Source organism: Syngnathus leptorhynchus, chromosome 3, assembly GCF_054491065.1.
Source record: "Syngnathus leptorhynchus isolate UIUO chromosome 3, UIUO_Slep, whole genome shotgun sequence".
NCBI classification, from domain to species: domain Eukaryota; kingdom Metazoa; phylum Chordata; class Actinopteri; order Syngnathiformes; family Syngnathidae; genus Syngnathus; species Syngnathus leptorhynchus.
In genome coordinates this window covers 8,679,778-8,701,967 of record NC_141197.1, presented here as the reverse complement: position 1 = coordinate 8,701,967, position 22,190 = coordinate 8,679,778, and the positions used below count along the sequence as shown (strand labels likewise).

The following is a 22,190-nucleotide window of genomic DNA, read 5'->3' as shown; positions in this document are numbered from 1 at the left end:
GACTGCTAAAGCAGGTGTAATATTTCATGTTACTTGCCAACACTTGTAGCCCAAATTGAAAATTGTCTTCACCTTTAATAACTTTGGCAGGATGCAACAATTTGTGTTACCTAATCCCTTCAAAACAAATACTTTCACTGAGGTCACATTTCAAGACCATTTATCCATCAATTATTTATGTATACTACGTAATATGATGAGACAATTATATGGTTTCACAATCATAATGGCCCTCCAATAGCAGACCAGATTGTGAGTTGTGTGATAGCTGATCACCTGGCAGCCCAACAGGCCAATAAAACAGATTTTTATTAAACAGACTCCACAACTTGATTGGCCTCTGTGGCACATTTTTGACTAGTTTAAATCTCTCAGCAGAGATTGTTTCTTTGTAGGTATAGACAGATGACACAAAGCTGTACATGGGTGTGTCTCCTGATGGTAGAATGCCAATTGATACCCTTCATTACTGAATTTTAGATACTAAGTCATAGCCAGCAGTGAATTTCCACCAGCTTAACCTGGACAAAAAGAGGTCTTGACTAAGTACAAATACGCTAACAGAAAACAAGAGCGAGTAATTGTATGAAAATGTTAAGCTTGTGTTGCACCTAAACTTGAAATAAAGTGAAAGACAGATCGAACTTACATGCTCTGTTTAAACTGAATTTAGGTACTATGATTTAATCAAGGTCATCCAATCAATAAAGGTTCTTGTTTAAAAAGTCTTGATCTTACAGCATTTTATAAGATGTCAATTGCCCTTGTCTCTCTGCACGGCAAGCATCATTTTCAAGATGCATCCTTGAAAATGTGCTAAAAGTAGCACCAGAACCTTGAGTTATTTTTGAAGCATCTTGGCCACTGAAGTAGATCCTCAGCAGGTTTTAGTGACGTAAAATCATTGGCATGCATCCGATGAAAATCGTTGACTATAACAGAGCCAAAGTATTCAAGACAATTAGCTCATAATATGTAGCACATAAGGTGACCTTGTAATCACAAAGACGGGTTTGTTTAATGCAAGATCACAGGTGGCAAGCGCTAATGATTCAAAATATAACTGGATCCGTCCTGGTTTTGAATCAAACAGCGGTTTCTTGAAAAAAGTCTGACGATGCCACCATGTGGTTAGTTCGACGCTTACAAGCATAGAGGTAAGCTATCTATGTGCTTTTTATTTCCCAAAGAGAAATAAATGATGCAAAAACATCAGTTGAAATCCACATACTGCCTTTAATATTGTACATTTAATACAGATTCCACTTTCTATGGCCAGAAGGAAATCCATTTTTTTCTTTGTCTGATAATTACCTTTAAAAGCAAACGCAGCATAATTAAGTTTTTTTTTTACTTTTTCATTAAATTAGCTTTGAGCAAATATTTTTTTTTAGGTCCCATATAAATAGGAATGATGACAAAAGTGCGAAAATTACCGTCCATTTCATGAGCGGAAACAATGAGGGCATATATTGTTGAAAACTATCTGACTACTGAGATTTGAAGCACATTCCACATTCCTTCTCTGCAACGACTTGATGGACATAATACATTGTTGTAACCCTTTCAATTGAAACTTATCGTTCAAATACATTTAAAACACAGCACTGTCTCCTCGGCCACATGGTGCACACATTTTGGTATTGCTGTATTTTGTAATTGTAGAACAATGGTTATGGTTTTCCCTTTTATTCTTAATGCCAACTCTTGCATCCATATTAAAAGGTCATAATCAATAGTAGTGCATATTTGCCAAATTTGACTTCCCTTCCACATTTTCAAACCTAAAGTGTTAGAACTGTGCACTTTGTGACTTACTGTAAGTGTTTTGAATCCTGTAGCTGTTGGAGCACTTAAAAGAGGCTGAATGTAAGGGAAACGACCGCCAGTTTTTCCTTTTGCACAAGTTAACTGCAGGCTCTAACAAGAACATATGTGTGCTATTTATCTATTGTGGGTACGATGCTGACAACTTTGATTAAGGATGACGACGTTCTCTCTTGGTAAGAAGGTAACACTGAATGGTTCTCAGGCGGTCTTTGGCAGGGGCAAACTCTGGCTGCAGTTTCAACGTGGACTCATACCAATAAATTGCTTTTTCAAATTCCTCCTGCCATAAACAAAAAAAACAGAAAGAATGTGTTCATACGGGCTCATCCACTTCATTGATCCAAGTGGGGTGAAAATAATGATTGATTTACCATAGCGATGTAGACATTGGCAAGAGTGAAGTGGTTCACCACAAAGTGTGGCGTAATTTCAACAGCCATACGAGCAACTGTAAGAGCATCCTCCCACAGTCGAGCATTCTGAAAGATGTTGGCCAGGCTGATAAGGGGAACATCCTGGTTAAGAGTGGGGAAAAAAAAACACATTAGGAACGACAAAATACCAAATTCATGTCAAGTTGCAATACACGGAAGCTACCTGTGACTGGGACAACACAGAGTGTAGTTTCATTTTGCAGGGCGGTACTTTATTAGTACTGGAATACCGTGCAATGGACCTTGAATTGAATTCCATGTTTTTTAAATAAATTTCTTTTAACCACTACTCTGCGATCAAATACTACTTTCAAGAGAGAATGAATTCTCAGTATTCTAGGAGTGTTAGGCCGAACCCAATCACATGAATTTGCAGTGCATTTTTCAATTTTAGAGGTGTTGATTTAAGATTACTTTAATAACCAATAGACCTGTCAATTGTTTTTTCTACTAGTTGACAATTGAACTATAAAAAAGTTTTTTTTCCAAATCCCCATTGCTGTATTGTATAAAAACAAGACATTAATTCAAACAGACTAAGCAGGAAATACACGCACATTTTATTATGATTTATGTTGCGATTAAGTTGCTGATATGGTCCACAACATGATTGAAAAGAAAGCCAGCAAATGGTCTTAAATACAGTGGATCATGAGTACAACTGCCAATTTGTGGGGGAGAGGTGCAGTTATAATGTTTGTCCACTTGGTGTCACTATTTTTACATAAACAACACAATTGGACAAGCTTTGGGACACTTTCTTTACCCTAAAGTTGACCCAGAAAGAAATTAATATGAATAAACACTCTGCACGGGCCCACAAACATTTAGTTTTCTTCTGTGTCACCTAAGGTGCTCAGCAGAACAACATTCAAAGTCAAGAGTTCAAACAAATTGCTATTGTCATTTAATTTTATTTGCCCAAATATATCAATTTGATCATTATAATTTATATTTGTATCATATTTAAGAACTGATTATTTCACCCACATTTACAGGGGAGGGTTTACATAGTGAGAGCAGGCAAAAGCAATATTTCTAATCTTAGTAACTAAAAGAGCCACAATTATTTCTAATTTTGATTAGGTTTTTTTTGACTGTCTTTCTGAATACAGACCCATTATAAATCAATTCCAAATTGATGCAATACTGCAGGGAGGAAGTTTCACACCACCACAAAGGACGAATGCGCTAATTTAAAAAAATCGGAGGGAGAAATATCTCATTGACCAATGCTAAAGGCTGAGGGATTACTTACCTTCATGTGATAGGGTGCGTAATTGAGAGCCTGTCGTAAGCAGTCAATTGCTCTCTTCCCTTGACCTTTCACTCTCCAATAAAGTGCAGCCATACTGGATAAGACCCATGATGTCTGGTTCTAGAAAAAAATCAGATTCTCAGTAAAACATTTGATTTAAAAGGCCACAATGATTGTCACAAATCCCAAATTTTGACTGACATTATATCAGCATATACCTCAATATAAAAACGATGGAAAAAAAACTTCAAAATAAGTAAATGAGAGTGGAATATCGGGTCAATACCAGTCTATTTCAAGGTATCGTGAATTTACGAGGGAAAGTCGATACTGGTCCGATACTGGTCATTGTTTATCATGCCATCCACAGTTATCGTTTTACTGGATAAAATGCACACATATACTACTCTTGCCCAACACAACCGTCATATAACCAGGAACACATGTAGTAAGTAAATAATACCTACAATTGTGAGGAATTTATTTGTGTTATTGTACTTTTTAGATAGGGTTTTAATGAATGAGGCATCGATCACAGTGCACCCTAACCTGCAAAATCGTGATGGTCATCTGTGACAATTGATTACTCTGATTGGCTGGCAGCTATCGAAAAGTGCATGATAGAAGTGGACTATGAGAAAATACACTTGGCTGCAACTCCAAACCCAGATACCGGTACTTAAAAATGGTGGTATGCCCTTTTTGTCAGCTGAAAATTCCGTTCGGTATCCAACACTATGACCTCGCAGTTAATTTTTTGTCATTTTTTGTCATTTTTTTCTAAATACATCTTGATCTCAAAAGCACGCTTCAGTGCAAGCGTTCTTTCCCCTTTAATACTAAATGTCGTAACAACATAAAGGCCACTTTGATTTAAATTCCGACTTACCTTCTCCAATACTTTAGCAATTCGAGTCCCCACCTGTTCAAAGGACTGAGGAGAGAATTCTTCTTTACCAAGGTTTTGCAGAACCTGAGGTCAGGGACATCAAAATTATGTTACGATAATATACTTTGAGTATTTGATGATGATTTTTATTTTAGCATTTGACCTGTTGTTTGGCCTACCTCACTGAGTTGGCTTTCTCCTGTGTAGTGGATGGTGGCTCGATTAGCCATGCCTGTGAGGTGGTCAAGGGTGTGCATACTGGCGGCGAGGTTTGCATTGCATAAAGGCTCGACAGCTGGCTCCTGGAGTGGGGTAGCAAAATCTATATGCTCTGTGATGCTGGGGGAAGGAAGCATTGAAAACAGAAAAGATGATTGTCAGATTGGATTGTAAATTCCTATTCATGTACAGATTTGAGTTATGTAGTTGTGGCAAGAACACACTCCATATACATCAAGGACACCCTCTTTGTAGAAACCGATTAAGAATGTTTGTAAGCGTGGATACAGACAGGATACTTGGGGATGGTAAATGCAAGTGACTACTGCGCTTGTGGTTGGGTTTGCACTCCGAGAATTTGTTTTTTCTGGTTTCCTCCTAAAACATGTTTTTCCAGCAAAACCTTTGGGTGAAGGGGATCAGGTAAGTCGACAACTTCATTAGGTTTAGAGAGAAGATAGTAAAAGTCTGCCTGGTAGACACTTTTAAGGGGATACCAAATCTCTATAATCAGGTATTAAGTTGAAGGGCTAGCTATCTGAAGTAAGTTTTGAGCTAGTTCCTCGCTCAATACACAACAACCCGCAATCCATTCCGCTGGAAACGAACACATCTCTGCTATATTAATCAGAGTAACAGAAAACACAAGCTCAAACTCATGAGCATTACCTTCATTGTTGGATAACGTGGAAATTTACCATCTAGATAAAAAGTCACGGGAAAAAAGCTTACTCGATGTTCTTGGCCGACACGGCGAGCCAGGTGCTAGCTGCAGTGGTGAGGTCGACCCTTCGTGTGCGCTGACACTCCTCTGGCCCTGGCCAGCCAAGCCTTGTATAATCCCTCCAGCGGCCTGCTCAAAGAAGAAGAAGTAGATTTAAGAGTCCAGCACCCTTTTGGCACTTGTCCTTAATTCACATTGGCTTAAGTCAATGGTACCTGGAGGACCTGCTGATGGAATAGTTGGTCCGCTAATCTCCAGAATAGAATGTCCTTCAGACGCTGGGTCCGTACCCTGCCTATCATCAGAGATGGCCACATTCTCAGACCCATCCGCCTTTGTCTTTCTTACTCTCTTTACTTGAAAGGTGATCTGATAATTAACATCAAAGATACAATAAAAAAAAAAAGGCCAAATAATAGGTTTATTATTGCGGCTTATTCTACGTGGTCAATTTTTATGGAGTAGGAGTATGAGCCATTACCCATTCTGAACCGTCATCATCCTCACAGTTTCCAAAGCAGGGCCCTCCACCACCACGGGGCCCCATCACACGGTCATTCTTGAGCACCCGGATTCCTCGTAAGTCACCTCGTTTGCCACCGACATCCAAAGCCCCCTCAAAAGCTCCCATCAGGTCTTCTTTGAGCTGCCACTCCTCCTCACCTTCAGCCCCTCCATCTGTGAGTGAGGGAGTTGTCCTTGAAGAAGAGTGAGCAGCCTGCCGTTTTCCCGCAGCTTCACCAGACCCATTTGTGTCCAAGATGACCTCTGTAGCAAAGAAACAGAAACTGCAATTGGATGAACAAGTACTGATACCAGGAATATTTATTGAACTTATTGGAATTTTAGATATTACTTTGATGCAACGATAACAGACTGCACATAAAATACATTTGGTTGGTGGAAAAAAATGTTAGTTGGGGTATAGTGACCAGAGCACATCACCGATGTCATTATTATAGTTGGGAACAACCAAGCAAAATGCCTCCTTTAAAAGTACAGAGGCAGTGAATGTTGTAAAAACAAAAATTAAGACCACTGGGTAGAAATATTATCAAGTACAAAAATAAGGTATGCCAACTGTAACTGTAAAAAACATTTAAAGACATAATGCAAATGGCACGTTTATGACAACTATGATATTGTGGTTGCTTCTTAAGATTTTTTGGGATTCCCGTTGGGTGCTAGAAAAAGTATCCTCACAACTTTTTAAAGTTTTCTGACAGTAACCTTCGATAAAATTCATACTTTCAAAGAGGAGAGAGTCCTCTATGGCTGAAATGGAAGAAGTCTGCTGTTTATCTTCATCACCCCCCCACTCCTCCAGCTGGATGGCAAGTTCATCTTCAGCACCGCAAGCAGAACCCTCTGGACCAACACACATTGGGTCAAAGCCATTAGATTAAATACTGACTGATCAATGGTCCGGTAATATGATGATCTTATCGGTTTCAATCAATTACCTAATTAAGTGTAAAAAAAAATACACAACTAAAGATTCTGTAAAATATTCACATCAATTTCTCTTTGGCTGTGGAAAACTGCTGTGAATGTCAAATATGGGAATAACGGTAGAGCCTGATTAAAGTGTCATATGACATGGAAAAACAGCACATCAATTTGAGAAGATTTCTATTCTAAGGGTGTGTCATGTGTTTACCATATAGTTTATGTCCTTTGTGGACGAATTGGCGATGCAGAGTAAAATTTGGACACATCTAAGTTTAGCGTCAGCTATTTTCGACAGGTTTAAATACGAATTGAGAAGTAACATTTCTCTACTTCAAAAGACATTTCACTTCCCGGATATGAAGAAAGAAGTGTGTGTGTGTGGTTTACACCTTCAGGCTAAAAATTGACCAATTATTTCCCTCCACAGACCCAGGACACTATGAAGCCAAGCCTGGAGCTGGTGCTCAAAAGTGAGTATGTAGTGGCGAGACCATTTGTACCAAAGTTACTCACGTGAGCAGGGTTGTTGGTTTGAAAGATTATAAAGGAAGGGATAAAACTGTAGACAACGCAAAAGAGGTATGCTGGCACGACACTGTTGACAGGCACCAAAGGATGAGGAGGAAGTCGCGGAGGACACAGCTGTCATCAGTGTGTGGCGAAACAAGGCTAGAGCCCCTGTCACATTGCCCTGGGCCAACTGCAAGCTCACCAAGCTGAGGAGTGCATGGGGCTGGTGGAAGAAAAGTGAAGGTGTACAAATATCAAAATGTAGTTTTGGTACTGAACAGTGTGAAATACACACATTAATACAGTGCAGTGAAAAAGTATTCATCCACTTAATGTTTAAAATAGCAATTTTGTAATACAACTGGCTAAGGTGTAAGTGTATGGTCCTACGTGACCCCGTGCAGTAGCAATGATGAAAAATGATAGCATTTAAGTTGCAAATCCCAGCTCTAAACTCAGTGGCCACTTCAGTCCCCCCCAAAAACATGTTTCAGGTTATGTACTACTGATTAGTTGGCAGGTGCCAATTTGGTTTGCTTTTCCTACAATATTACAAGAAAGTGACAAACCCATGTGTAGTTACCTCAGTTGCATTGTAAGCCAGCGATTGCTCCACCAGTGTTTGCGATTGGGTGGTCAATCCATAATGTAGCATCAAATTAGCAGCATTTGTGAGGGGCAAATGGCGGTGGGATGGTGGGGTTTTCATCCACACTTGCCGCAGACATTGGAGGGCACGACTGCCATTTCCTTGGGCCCGCCAGAATAGAGATGCTTCATTGTAGATCTGCCAGCTGTATAATTTGTCCTGCACAAACAATACCTTCTTAGTGGCGTCAGTCAGAAACATGGAGCATGTTTTTTATGGAAGATGTGCCTCCTCCCTGAGCCGTCATCTTATTGTGATAGAGGGGTATGTGTGTCCCAATGATCCTAAGAGTTAAGTTTTCTGGGCTTTATGCCCTTGACAGAATGAAAATAGGTCCTATGTATGGTATCACACAAAGCATGGCTCAAAAGACCCCAATTATTGGAGGACGTTTTCCCTTGCCTGGACGCGGGTCAGGTCTGGAGGTGGGCATCTAAAGCGAGTGCCTGGCGGGTGGGCCTGTACCCCCGGGACCCGGCTGGGCTCAGCTCAAAACGAGCTCCTCCTGCTCAATGACTCATTGCCTGTGAGAGGGGCCATAAGGAATGGGTGCAATGTGAACTGGGCGCCGGCCGGACGCAGAGACCTTGGCCGTCCAAACCCCGGGCTACATAAGATGGCTCTGGGGATGTAGGTACTGAAGTCCCTGATACGAGGCTCTATGAACCACTGATGTCAAAGCGTGGTTTGCATTGGATTAAATTGGATTATTTTCCAGTGAGGGTTGGACTCCGCCAAGGCTGCCCTTTGTCATTGATTCTGTTCATAACCTTTAGGGAGAGAACTCCTAGGCGCAGTCGAAGCATTTTGGTATAATTCAAGCATCTTGGAGTCTTCTTGTTCATGAGTGACAGGAGATCGACAAGCAGATTGACTAACCGTCTGCAGTGATGCAGACTCTGTATCGGTCTGTTGTCGTGACAAAGGTATGCATGAGGATAATGTACACATTGTGAGATTAGCATCTCAAAGTATTGTGTTTTATGGGGATCTTGCTTACTAATTTCATCATTTCAGCAATTCTGGAACCAATTTGTTCCAATGTCCAACCATCACTCCGGAGCTGTAATATCTGTAATCACACAAAATGATGATTTTTCAGCTCTTTTTTACACAACTGCAAGATACAATGTTGCGTCTAACAGTTTAGTTAGGAATTAAACAGAAAAAAAACCATCAGCAAACAGACACCTGGGAGGCATAGGGATCTGGAAGCATCCTGTCTTCCAGAAGCCAGTCCAGTGAAGAAGGCAAAGGTGGAGAATGTACTTGGGCGAGAGAACCACACTCTGGCAGGGCCACTGTTTGAGGAGGACTATGAGTCCTATAAAGGACAGATGCTACTGGGCTGGATGTGCACAGATAGAATACAATTAGTTGCATTACCAACCCACAAAATACACACAGATCTTGAATGTGCGTACTTGCCTATGATTCTTGGTTTCAGACAAAAGGTGGTATGTTGGCAATAAATGTGCAGCGGGGACACTTGGGTATTCACTAATGCAGTATGACCTCTGAGGCCACAACAACTTCTGCATATCCTACAAAATAAACATGAATTCATGAGGTAAAATCAATTTTACTGAACAACTCAAGACCAAGTGTAATGTAAAGTGTCAAATTTCAACTTGTTGAACAATTCAAGAGGAGTGAATTGGTGAAAATTTACTTGGCTTGTAAATAAAAAATTGTTGAGTCTCTGGAGGGTTGGTTCAACCATGAAGTTAAACAAACCCTGCATCCCTGATTATTTGTTGGCGAACACGTTGTTTTGAACGCCTCACCTTTAAAACACTATGTTACAGCTAAGAATACCTGCATTACGTTTTTGGGGGATGAACAGATTAGCATTAGCTAAGAGTGTTTTGTTTTTAAAAGTGGTACTATATTTACTGTACAATTGTTTAATGCGCAATAACCTTTCAACTCTCAAAGGTATAAAATGTATTCAAAATGTCACAATTTAAAGTGTGAAAAGAGAGTTTGCTGTAAACAACATTCAACTGTAATTACTGTATCCATCTTGCCTGTGTGTCATCATGATGACTGCTCCAGAGGGCAGCAACAGGGTCCTGGTCACCTGACACAGAAGGATGGAGCTGAGGGCTGCGTGTTGACTGGTTTGAACTCTGATCTGACACAAGTGCCACACTGGATGCCACTGATATCTCTTCGCCAAACTATGAAGACAAAAAGGCCAATAATACCAGCTGACTTATTTGCCACATTAGAAAAAAACACTTTGTTCATTCGATAATGAACATTTAATTTCTTGAGGTACACGTCAAATATTGCTATATTCAACAACCATGTCACATGGCATGTTTTTCCAATATTGTGCAGCCCTACTGTCAATACTGACAACACTTACTTGGACAAAATGGACATGTTCAAACAGGTCACCACGGTGATAGCGCACAGGCAGATCAAACGGGCAGTGAAGGCTGCGCTGCTGTTGACCCAGTCGGCAAATTTGATGGTTCCCTGTGCCAATAAAATACTTAGATTAAAACAATTGTTGGATCTGTTGTTTTTAAGTAAATTTGCTAACTAATATTATTACATCACTTTAAAGCATTACATTCGCTTCCAATGTTTTATGTCCATCCATCTATTTTCAAAATCTCTTATCCTGTTCAGGGTTGCATAGAGGGCTGGAGCCTCTCCCAGCTGATATCGGGCAAAAGGCAAACTAAACCCTGAACTGGTCACCAGACAGTCAAAGGGCACATATAGAGATAAACAACCAGCCACACCTACATGCGTGCGGCCACCGAGCAGGAATCAAATTTGTCAAGTGTACTCCTAAACTCATGTGCTTGGTTAGTTATGAAAAATGCATTTTAAATGATTAAACACAAACTATGTCCATTTTGATACCATGATTGGCATTTTACCAAGTTGAGATTCTTTGGCCATTTGGGTCTCATGGATAATGTTGTGCAGGATCTGCTCTTCCTGCAACAGCTTGTGTTTATCGAGTGCCTCCTGCTGGCGAAGGTAGTGGTCATGCTGCTTTTGGTATTCCTTGAGCTCGTTCAGGGTTCTCTGAAGTGACCTATACATAGGGAACCATAATTACAGTTACATATACAATCATATAGAAAAAAAATGTTATGGCTTAACTGCATGATTGAGTTTCACATGTTTGTATCAAGAAAAAGACAAGAGAAAATCTGTTCTAAACCTTGTGGTGAAAGTTGGGCAGTGTTTTAGTCATATAGTCATGTTTGCAGCATTTTGGTGGTTTACTGTTTGTAAAGATTGTCTTCACCCAAGATGTCACAAACCATTTCAGGTAATCAAAAACCAGAATGAAACACACACAAAGCACCATTTAGAGGGAAAGGAGTAGCCTAATGAAATATTGCACTCGCAACAAAAAAAATATTCCTCAAGTCACAATCAAATGTAAGCAATTAAAAACAATCAGACTACGCACTTCTTAAGTAGTTATGTTGAACGTTTGTTAAAATAGACACGAGCAAGTTCATACCTGTGCTGGGCTTCTAGGCGCTGCTCAAGCTTTTGCTGGCACAGCACGGCATGCTTCCTCCTCAAGGCCAAATCAAAGCCTGGCTGAGCCTGTAATGCCTGTTCATAACACAACACTGAGTGGTTGTATTCCCCAAGCATCTGGTAGGGCAGAGAATGTCGGAACAAACAGATTTGTAGATTGCACATTGCTGGTTTTCGGTGAACAATATATCTTACAATATAAAAACTGACCTTTTGATATGCTGTGTATCAGTCTAAAGGCACTTATATGAACATGTCTTTCTAAAGCTCTATGTTATGGTGAAAACTGTTGTGAAAGCGCGATACAGTAATACCTCGCTATATCACGTTTCACTGATTTTTTTTCACCGTGTTATTGCTTCAGAAGAAAAAGACACTTAAGAGAGGAGTCAGGCCACAGCAGCACAGTAATTTCTACGACTATATAGTACATACTTTGTATTGATGATTCAAATGATCATTTTACTGTAGTTATTTGTAAGAAACTGTTTACTTTTGTAAGTTAAACAAATGCCTGGGCATGAAAATAGGTTTTGTTCTTTGGTTTCAAGGTTATAGATGTACAATAATGGTTAAAAAAAAAAAAAAGTTTCAACTTCACAGATTTTGCCTATCACGGGTTCTTTTCGGAACGTAACCCCAGCTAAAAATGAGGGATTGCTGTATAAATAAAGGTGTATTATATTGTATTGTGTATTGTATTTCATCATTCCACTGACCGTAAAAAGAAAAGTCATTGTGCGATATTTTGGGGGTGTAGATAATACAAAGTGAACCTTGCTGTTTTTAGATAAAACTGGCACTAATGCAGTAATGTGGGCCATTTCTAACTCACAGCATAAATGTTTCCCAAGGTGTAGTGACTGGTAAACAAGTCAGAGGGCAGGTCCAAGGCAGCATGGGCGAGAACGGCAGCATCTGCTGAGAAATGAGCACGGTGCAGGATGTTGGCCATATTCACCAGGGCTATATCCTTGTGAGGCCTAAAGACACACAAAAGCGAGGGAATATGAACATATGTGGCTGCTCTCCAGCAAGCACACTCAATTGAAGTATCCTTGTGATGAGGCTGACGATACCTGAGGGAAAAGTGCAGAGCGCGAACCACACAATCCATTGCCCTTTGAGGCTCGTTCTTCATACGCCAAAAGAATGAAGCCATGTTGTACAGCACCCATGATGATGTATTCTGGAACATACAGACACATGATTACATTTTTGTGTTGGAATACTCTTCTGACCGCTGGAGCTTCTTTCGTTTAATATTTCACACAGTAGTCCTTTTGATAGCTTGCAAACATATTAATACAAAGAGCCAGAGGTTTTTCACATGATGTGCTTGTAACAAAATGTCAAGCGCTTACCCTCAGTAATGCTTGATGGATGCGATGGCCTACCACGTCTATACTGTGGCCCAGTTTATGTGACAAAGCATTATAAATTGGGTCCTCCTTGGAAAGTAATGGGGAGGTAAGGTTTGCCCTCTCTTGCACACCCTGGAATATATCAGTAAGAAAACAGACATGTTAAGTCAGGTGCATACACCAAGACATTCTTGCATAACACAGAATACGTGTTCCTTAACAGTACTGCAATAAAGAATTCCATACAACTACAGTAATATTAGAGCTGCACAATTTTGACCAAAATAGGAATCCTGATTTTTTTTTAATCTATATTGGCATCACTGTTATTCATCACAATTATTCATAATGTTACCAAATCTGGTGTATTTTCAGTGCACTACCTTTCAGCAAAGGTTTATAAACAGTTCTAAGGGCCAATGAGTTTTTGAATATTAATTAATATACAAGAAGAGGGTGCAAAAACAGACATTTCATGGGTGAAATTAGTCACATTATATGACAATTGTATCTTTTTCAGATTTTATTTATATTGTATGTTCAAAAAGCATTGTGTGCTTTTTGCTTATTTTCTCTTTTCTTCATGCCTTTGCACCCACCTGTGCATATTGTTTAACCCAAAAATTTAACAAAGCTTTTACAAACTCCAACACAAGCTTATTCTTTTAATTATTTTAAAAGGAATAAAACTACTTTCAAGAGATACGTAAACTGTACGGCAGCGATCGCTACGTACGACTGTGCAAATGCAGATTTGTTTTACATCACATCTACTTGAAAGTTATGATATTCTGATGACAAGCTGACCATAATACTCACCCTGAGATGCTGGAACGCATGAATGCTATAAGGTAGTTCTAACACTCTTGCACAGTCTGGCTCTTCCAGATCGGGAGGCAGAGCCGAGAGTAAATCCACATAGTCTTCGGGGCTACGCTCAAGAGGGCAGAAGTACAATTCATTAAATACATTAAGGCAATTGTTAAGGAAATTAGTAAAGTCAAGGTCACTCAAGGAGGAAGAGAAGAAATCATTTCCAAATAGCCATGACATCTCACATGTTTTTTGGAAAAGAAGTGCTTTGCTTTTATACGCAAGACTTACCGAATATCTTTACTCTCTAAGGAGACGTAAGTGCCATCATACAGGTCGAGGTCACCAAGAGGTACTTTGGCCATAATGCAATCTGCATCCTCTCTGTAGTGTCGCTGCTCTAGTCCTGTATCCCTGTCCTCATTTTCTTCAATGTGAATTTTTTGTGCCACTAGCAGCTTCTGCTCAAAATTAAGAAAAGGAACAGTCAGAGGTGTTAGAGAGATAATCGTATTCAATTTAAATAAATACAGTAATCTCCTGCAAACAAAGAGACGGTCCAAGTGCAAAGTAAAGCGTAACTGACAATGACTTAAACCAAATTTATTTATGGATTCAACAGCCAATGGACCACAAACAATTTGGTCTAACAGTTAAAACGAATTCAAATTGTTCTTATATTAGTTACCCTTAAACATACAGTATTAATACAGTACAAATAAAGTAAGATTTTTTTTTAACCCGCTGATTGGAAATTGGCTCAAAAATCCTGATTGAGTCAAACCTTGCAAATACTCCGAATGTGCACTAACAACACAGGCAGACACTTGCCAGGTATACAAAGCTTAGCTGTCAATGAAAAGATATCGGGAAAACTCACTCACCTCCAGTTTCTTGAGGTAGTTAACACGAGACTCTTGTCTCATGAAAATTACCACGTCATGCGGATGCTTGAGATTCAAAGATGAATCAACCTACAACAAGTTTAATCAGATATCAAACTTGAGGCAAAATAATAACACTAATCTACACAGTTTCAATGCTCTCCTTCCAAATCTTCCCGACGAGTTGTCACGTAAACAAATCGCAACTGTTAAGCTTATTAATCAATGACTTATAAGCCGCATATTGGGACGCTGACAGCTGGTATGTTTTGGTCATCTTGACCTCACCAACTCTACCTCGCGTAAACTCAAATCTGCGCTTTGCTACACATCGTTCAGACTTTCTCGGCGGGGAAACAGATCCGACATAGTTCAAGTGAGTCAACAAAACTACATGACTAAAACGCGAACAAACTCAATTAATATATATGTTACTGGTAAAGCTAACAGAGATAGCATCTGGAGCTAGCAATAGAGGCTCAATGAGCTGTCATACTTGCTGTTGTATTTTTCCATCCTCCGTGACAACCCAGTGGGTCGTGGCGTCTCCGGCGTCCACGATGAGTATGCAGAGGAGAATGAAAAGCTTTCCCCGAAACGTTTTTCGCGAACAGCTGACTCGACAGGGAAAGGAGTCCAGACAGATTTTCTCGATGTCCGCCATTTTTCTGTCTCCTTAGCGCTGTGGCAGCAGCTGAGCGGCCTCCGACCGCATCGTGGCGCTCAACTCACTTAGCACCCCAAAAGACCGAAACAAACTCACGTGATAACCACAATGGGGTCTTTTAGCAAAGAAGCACAAATTGTTGTGTGCGTACTGTAAGAGAAATTTTATTGTTTCCAACCATACTTGCAGCATCTTTTTTCCCCCACTGGAACAATCTATATGAAGATTCGGACTGGAAAACTCTAAGAAAAAAAAAGTTCATTTGTAAGTCCGGTGACTTTCATTGGATCGATATAATCACTGAATCGTGAATTGTTCTTCAAAATCAGTCAATTGAATACACTCATGAGGTCATTACTAAAATATAAACTTCACATTTTTTGTGCTTCTGTATCTTAATCATATGAGGCTTATGATCATCTGATTAAAAGTGTCATGTTGTTTTATTGAATATATTTCTTTGTGTGTACGTACAGTGTTAAAATGATGATTGTGAATATGAACTATTTGTATCATTAGGATCAGGTCGAAAATTAGCTACGTTGATTTTGGTGTCTTTAGTACCAAAACTATATTTGTGTGAATGAGTTAACATGTGCCATTTAGTTTGTGCACCGAGTTAGTTGAGGCTTAATGAAGTTCAGTCCATCCACTTGTATTAGTTCACAGATCTGGAGGAAGTTGCAGATGATGTAGGAGTACACTTGCCTGTATTGTGTGCTGATACCATGAGTTCGATTCTTGCATATGACGCGATGTATGTGTGTGTGTGTGTGTGTGTGTGTGTGTGTGTGTGTGTGTGTGTGTGTGTGTGTGTGTGTGTGACCAACAAAATAAAATAAAATAAAAAGATACACATCTGACACATTTAATATGGCCGCTTAGTTAACGTACAATTCAATTCATTAACCATTTTTGAGCGGTTGGGATCTCTATGTTCTGACGTATGATGACGTGTAAGACAGGAAATTCTGTACAAAGATTAGTTTCCAACTTTTCAAGGTAACATTTTAACAAGGTATTTGTCTGATCTGTTGTGTGTTTCAGTGAGTTTGGAAGAGTTGGGTGCCATAACGATTTTGTTATTTGGTATACATATTTGTTTTAAAAACGGTATTTGGATTAGACAGCCCAGGCTGCAAAATTAACAGTTCCGCATGTGGAAGTTCGGCTAGTCTCAAACGTCAACGTTGTCTGTATGTTTCTATTAATTTAATGATCATAAGTATCCAACATGCATGTACATAATATTTATGCGGACCAATAGAAATGCTATGAGTTACATTAGCCTACGAAACCATGGTAAAAACAAAATAAACATGCAATAAACAACCGTGTTTCCAGTAAACCACCTCGCCGTTTGTATATTCATGAATAATGAATATTTGTTTTAGTATTCATCAATAAATCCGCAATTCTTTACAGACTTGCCAAATTTCCCCATACATCCAGTTATTCTAAAGTGTTTCTGAATGTACGTAAATGATTGGTCAGTTACCAAAACATTGCGCAATATCAGGAGGATGAAATTATTGTAAGTCATTGCTCACCACTTTCTGCTTCATCTACTTCCAGATGTCTTGCTCTGGTAGTCACAAAGGGAGTTTAGAGGCGGTACGTTATGATGGAGCTTCTGGTGGTGAGCTGTCCAGTTGTGCCTTGGCAATGCTGGAAAGGGAACAAGAATCCCTCCAAAGTTCCTCAGAGAAATCTGGTGGCTCTACTGTTCTCCCATCTACTGACATTGTGCAGGGCTACGATGTGGAGTTTGATCCACCACTTGAGAGAAAATACGAGTGTCCTATCTGCCTAATGGCTCTCAGGAATGCCATTCAAACACCATGTGGGCACCGTTTCTGCAAGAACTGCATTGAGAAGTCAATTCGGTAGGCTTTTGTATTGCTTTGACATTCAACACCAATCTGCTTCATCATGAATTCATTCACTGCATTCGCAATTACACTGGTCAATAGCAAATTTGAATCAAAGATGGGTTTATGTGTCCCTAAATGTATTATCGACACTGATTTGAACATCTTTTTTTTACTTTTTTCAACTCCAATCACATCAGCTTTTTAAGATAATTTCATTTTTTGTTTTTAAGTTTGATCCATAAAGGCTTGCGCAATACACATTTTACCATAATTTATAGCTGACGTTTCAGAAAAAAAATAAAGTATATTACATATTATATAATTGTTATGAGGCTGCAACTAACAATTATTTTAATGTCAATCAATTAATATATTTTTTAAATGTTTTAATTTCCACTCCTTTATTAAAACAACTGATCATTGCAAAAAACATACGTTAATTTCAGAACAAGCAAAAACGTATTTGCTCATTTCAATTATTCACAAAACATTAATCCAAAAGTTACCTTGCGTCTCTGATTATTTGTCATCAATAGCATGTATATGATTGTGTAAATGAAGTGCCATATATTGTCTTCATGAAAACATTTCTTCCTGAAATAAAGGGACACAGGACAGAGGTGCCCAGTGGACAATGAAATGCTGTTAGAAGACCAACTCTTTCCTGATAACTTTGCCAAAAGAGAGATTCTTTCTCTCACTGTCCGCTGTCCAAATGCTGGCTGTACAGACAAAATGGAGCTCCGAAATTTAGAGGTGAGAAATTATAGACACTACATTAGGAAGCCAGCATAAAATAGAAATTTGCCTAATGTAATTCCTTTATGTGAGTTAGCAAGTGCTTTGGATTCAGGTTGTGGTCATTCCCATCAAACAAAGTAATGCCCTTTGGACGAGTGAGTGTTGCTCTCTCATTTGCAAGTGTTGGTCTGGAGCTTAAGTCCAAACCACATCGTCATGTATGTGATACTGTAGTGTTGAGGGCAACCTCTGCTGACCTGTTTGCGGTTTCTTCCGAGATAATGAAATGAGCCTCATGAGGCATCGAACCGGTTGTGGTTCAAGAAAAGGTTAATTTCTCAAAGCTTCATGTGCACATAATACCACCTACTGGCCATGTGTATAATTACAGGGAGCTGGAGCTTAACCACACAAAAGGGTCATGCATAGATTTTGACCAGTTGAGAGTTTACCCCAGCTACGGCCTGAGGACAAGCTCCAGCATATCCCTGGAAAAGTGGATGGATGGATATACAAATTATGTTAAACTGGTTTCAGATCATTGTGGTAATGTTTATAGTCTAAGCCGTTACGATAGGGAATTAATTATAAACCTTTTTTTTAGCATTGGGCACCAATATTCAGAGTTTTAGGCAAAACTTGGTCTCTATCCCCCAAGAACGGCGCGAGATGACTGTAAACATCTGTACCCATTCTTGACTTTTCCTCTGTTTTCCTTTCAGAATCATTTGGCCATATGTCCATTTGCGACTGTGCCCTGCCCACAGTGCCAAGAAGCCGTGAGAAAAAGCTACTTGGAAAACCACAAAACCATCGAGTGCCAAAGGAGACCCATGTCCTGCCCAGACTGCGTTGCAAGCTTTGTATACGAGGAGAGGGAGGTACTTTTTTCTCTCTTTTCTAACCGATTCTTTGAATTAAGTATATCCACAGCAACAATCTTTTACTATAGGTGTCAAACCCAAGGCCCGGGGGCCAGGTACGGCCCGCCACATCATTTTATGTGGCCCACGAAGACAAACTGTGCATCAAATTCGTGTGTCATTACTAGAATTGCAAATTGTCTTCACTTCTAATATCTTTTTTTTTAAATATTTGACCCGTTTTTACTCGTCTGATTTGAATACGAGTTATTTGTCAGTTTGTTTTGTAGCTTTTACTGTTTATAATATGAGGTGCTCCTCCATTTATTTGGGTTGACAGTCATAATGGCCCTCCAAAAGAAGCTATGACTACAATACGGCCCGCGAAAAAAATGAGTTTGACACCCTTGCCGTACGCCATATACCTGTACGTTCACTTTCTTTCAATTTGTCCGTTTTCTCTCAGCTTCATGAGCAGCAGTGTCCGTTTGCGAGCATCAGGTGTCAGTACTGTGAGCTGGATCTCATCAGAGACCAGGTACGGTAATCATTTCACAACCACACAAATAAGACTACATAGTTGGCACATAAAAATATTTCCAGTAATTATTGCCTGTCACTCACTGTCATCCTTTGTTGATAGTGTTAGTATCGATGACTACAATTGCCTTTCTTGGGGTCACCCTCACAAATCCCCGACCTAAACTCCAACTCGTTCGGAATTCAGTTGCTCGGGTCATAACAAGAACCCTTTCCTTCTACCACATTACCTGGGGGTTTACATCCGATCCCCTGTTACTTGTAAAATTTAGAAAAAGTCCTCAATCATATTGCCACCTCGTTTCGCACCCTTTGATACTCATCCTCTCTCCATCTCACTGTCCCACTTGTCTGCCCCGTCATTGTGAGCAGAAGAACGTTCAATTGTTCTCCTCCCTCACTCTGAAACTCAGTACAAAGCGCATCTGTTTCGAATGTACTCTCCCAGTCTTGTTTTTACAACTGATGTTTTGTTTTATTAATGTCTCGCGTTGATTATTCTATTTGGAGCAAATAGAGATGAACCAATCATAAAATGTGTCCATCAGATTTGTTAACGGGCTGTTGAGATGCTGTTTGGGAATGTTTTTCCATTGTTTTTGTTTCAGATGGAGTCTCATTGTGATACAGATTGTCCCAAAGCCCCTATTGCCTGTACCTTTAGCACTTTCGGATGTAAGGAAAGGGTAAGTGATGCAGTGTAAAACATCTTAAAAATTGGACATTCATTTGATATTTTTTGTGGTTTTTTTTTTTTTTTTCCTAATAGATGCAGCGGCACTACCTGGCTCAGCATATGCAGGAATTCACACAAATGCACATGCGCTACATGGCGGAGTTTGTGCGCTGTCTTAGCCTTAACGGCACCACACCAAAGTCACTTTGGGCTCTTGGACCATCTGTTTCATCTGATGATCAGTGTGCTGCATTTGCATCATCTTGTCGGGGAAGTCCAAGCGGCGGCAGCAGCTGTGGTCCATCCCACCCGAGCGAAGAAATGCAGAGGATCCGGGATATGGATGGACGACTTGTAAAACAGGATCACCAGCTCCGTGAGCTTGTCATCTTAGAAAATACTCGGGTATTTTCATATTCCTTTCATGCTGTAAAAGACGCAAGGTTGAATTTTAATGCGATATTACGTTTCCTGTGAAGCATGCAAAAAGTATGGTCGCGCATGTGTTAAGCACAATTGAGAGGGGTTCTGGGTTCGAATCTTGGCTCAGGTGTGTGGAGTTTGCATGTTAGGCTAGGTAGGTAATTGAAAACTGTGAAAGATTGGCTCTACGTGCCGTTGACTTGTGACAAATCCAAAGTTTACTTCTCCTTAAGCACAACTTCAGCTGGAATAGGCTATAGCTCACCCTCCACTCTGAACTAGGAATACATTTCGAATATACTATGAGATCATTGAATATATAAGCTCGTGTTCATGGTTGCCGTCTCATGATTGCTGTTTCCTTTCAACAGGTAGCTCAGCTTGCACAGCTCCAGCAAAGAGTAGCTGTGCTAGAAGAAACAGTGAAGGAGCTGGAGGCTCAACAATGTCATGGCATCTTCATCTGGCGTCTCAGAAATTTCTCAACCTACCTCCAGAACCAAGAAGCCGGCTTGCCGGTGGTCGAGCACAGCCCAGGCTTCTACACGGGTCAACCGGGCTACAAACTGTGTCTCCGCTTACAACTTCAAACACCCAATGCACCACGCTGTTCCAACTACATCTCCCTCTTTGTCCACACCATGCAAGGAGCTTTTGATGGACAGCTGAGCTGGCCTTTCCAGGGCACTATCCGTCTGGCCATTCTCGACCAGGGCCCTGAAGCTCAACATCATATGGAGGTGATGGAGACTAAACCGGACCTTCAAGCTTTCAAGAAACCCATCATTCAGCGTAACCCAAAAGGCTTTGGCTACGTGACTTTCCTGCACCTGCATCAATTGAGTCAGCGAGTTTATGTCAAGGATGACACCGTCCTCATCCGCTGTGAGGTAACGCCACGTTTTGACACGTTCCAACGTGAGGGACCAGCAATGCAGCCGAGGGGTCCTGAGGCCTCACGCGACTAACTTGTATTGCATGTCAGTCATGCTTAGTTTTCTCAAGACTGCCTTGAATGTGCTGGTATTTATCACCAATTTTCAAATATCTTTTCATGATTCTTACTTGTATGCAATTTTATTTTAATCGGGTTAGAAATATCCTGCATGTATGCGCGTCATTTAACAAGCATGTTCATTTAGTATGAATAGGTTTGGTGATTTTATATGTAGATTTTCTGCCAAAAAACTGACTGTTACTACCACATAGCACAATAGTTGTTTGTGTGTTTATTTTGCCAACCTTTTTTTTTTTTATTATTATTACCAGCACATGCAAAAATGAAACGTGTACAAGCCTCCTTCGTTGTGCCTTGGATGTCCCCTCACACTAGCCGCTTGTGACTAGCGCTAGCTCTACACAAGTAGTGAGTTGTGCATCAATAGAATAACAATTATGATTATTGACTGAAAAGTATTATATTTAGGAGTGGAACTTTTTAAAAAAAAGTTTTATTCCCAAGTTAACACCAACAGTGTGATTAATTGCAAAGGATGTACATCTTCAAAATGTTCCTTTGCATTTATCAAGTTATTCTCCAACATTAGAAATCACAATGTTGATCAGTCTATGGCGGTAATAAATAAGGAATAATTAATGATGCTCGCTATGGATGTGCCTTTTTTAATTTTTGTGCAATGTCTTTTGTGTTTGAGATAATGTTGCTAATCATTGAAATGTGAAATATTGCTCGTGTGTGTGTTTTTTTTTTTTTTTTTTTGTCCAATAACCTGAAATAAAGATTCACGTCATCTACGTAGATGCATGGTACTTTAATGCAAAATTTCTTGAAACTTACATCCCAAGCTAAATAAACACACTAGCTTGCTCTTAAAACTGACAGTCAATAATTTTATTT

General features: G+C 39.8%; 2 protein-coding genes across 2 annotated transcripts; one reads left to right on the top strand and one right to left on the bottom strand.

The window, feature by feature from the left end:
- Positions 1-1,229: 1,229 nt before the first annotated feature.
- ttc17 (tetratricopeptide repeat domain 17) lies at positions 1,230-15,310 on the bottom strand. The gene is made up of 25 exons (XM_085906915.1): positions 15,045-15,310; positions 14,549-14,638; positions 13,956-14,125; positions 13,671-13,782; positions 12,852-12,983; positions 12,567-12,676; positions 12,323-12,470; positions 11,465-11,604; positions 10,866-11,026; positions 10,340-10,452; positions 9,996-10,148; positions 9,394-9,509; positions 9,157-9,313; positions 8,966-9,037; positions 7,900-8,124; positions 7,320-7,539; positions 6,603-6,722; positions 5,836-6,122; positions 5,570-5,723; positions 5,363-5,483; positions 4,591-4,750; positions 4,412-4,495; positions 3,523-3,642; positions 2,202-2,345; positions 1,230-2,110 (listed from the first exon to the last, which is right to left on the bottom strand). The coding sequence occupies exons 1-25, from the start codon at positions 15,210-15,212 to the stop codon at positions 1,979-1,981; spliced, it is 3,609 nt and encodes a 1,202-aa protein (XP_085763041.1). The 5' UTR covers positions 15,213-15,310; the 3' UTR covers positions 1,230-1,978.
- A 314-nt stretch (positions 15,311-15,624) lies between these two features.
- Positions 15,625-22,102, top strand: traf6 (TNF receptor-associated factor 6). The gene is made up of 8 exons (XM_085906921.1): positions 15,625-16,217; positions 16,791-17,101; positions 17,695-17,845; positions 18,553-18,711; positions 19,160-19,231; positions 19,842-19,919; positions 20,003-20,314; positions 20,704-22,102. Exons 2-8 carry the CDS (start codon positions 16,791-16,793, stop codon positions 21,298-21,300), a joined length of 1,680 nt encoding a protein of 559 aa, XP_085763047.1. The 5' UTR covers positions 15,625-16,217; the 3' UTR covers positions 21,301-22,102.
- Positions 22,103-22,190: the final 88 nt, after the last annotated feature.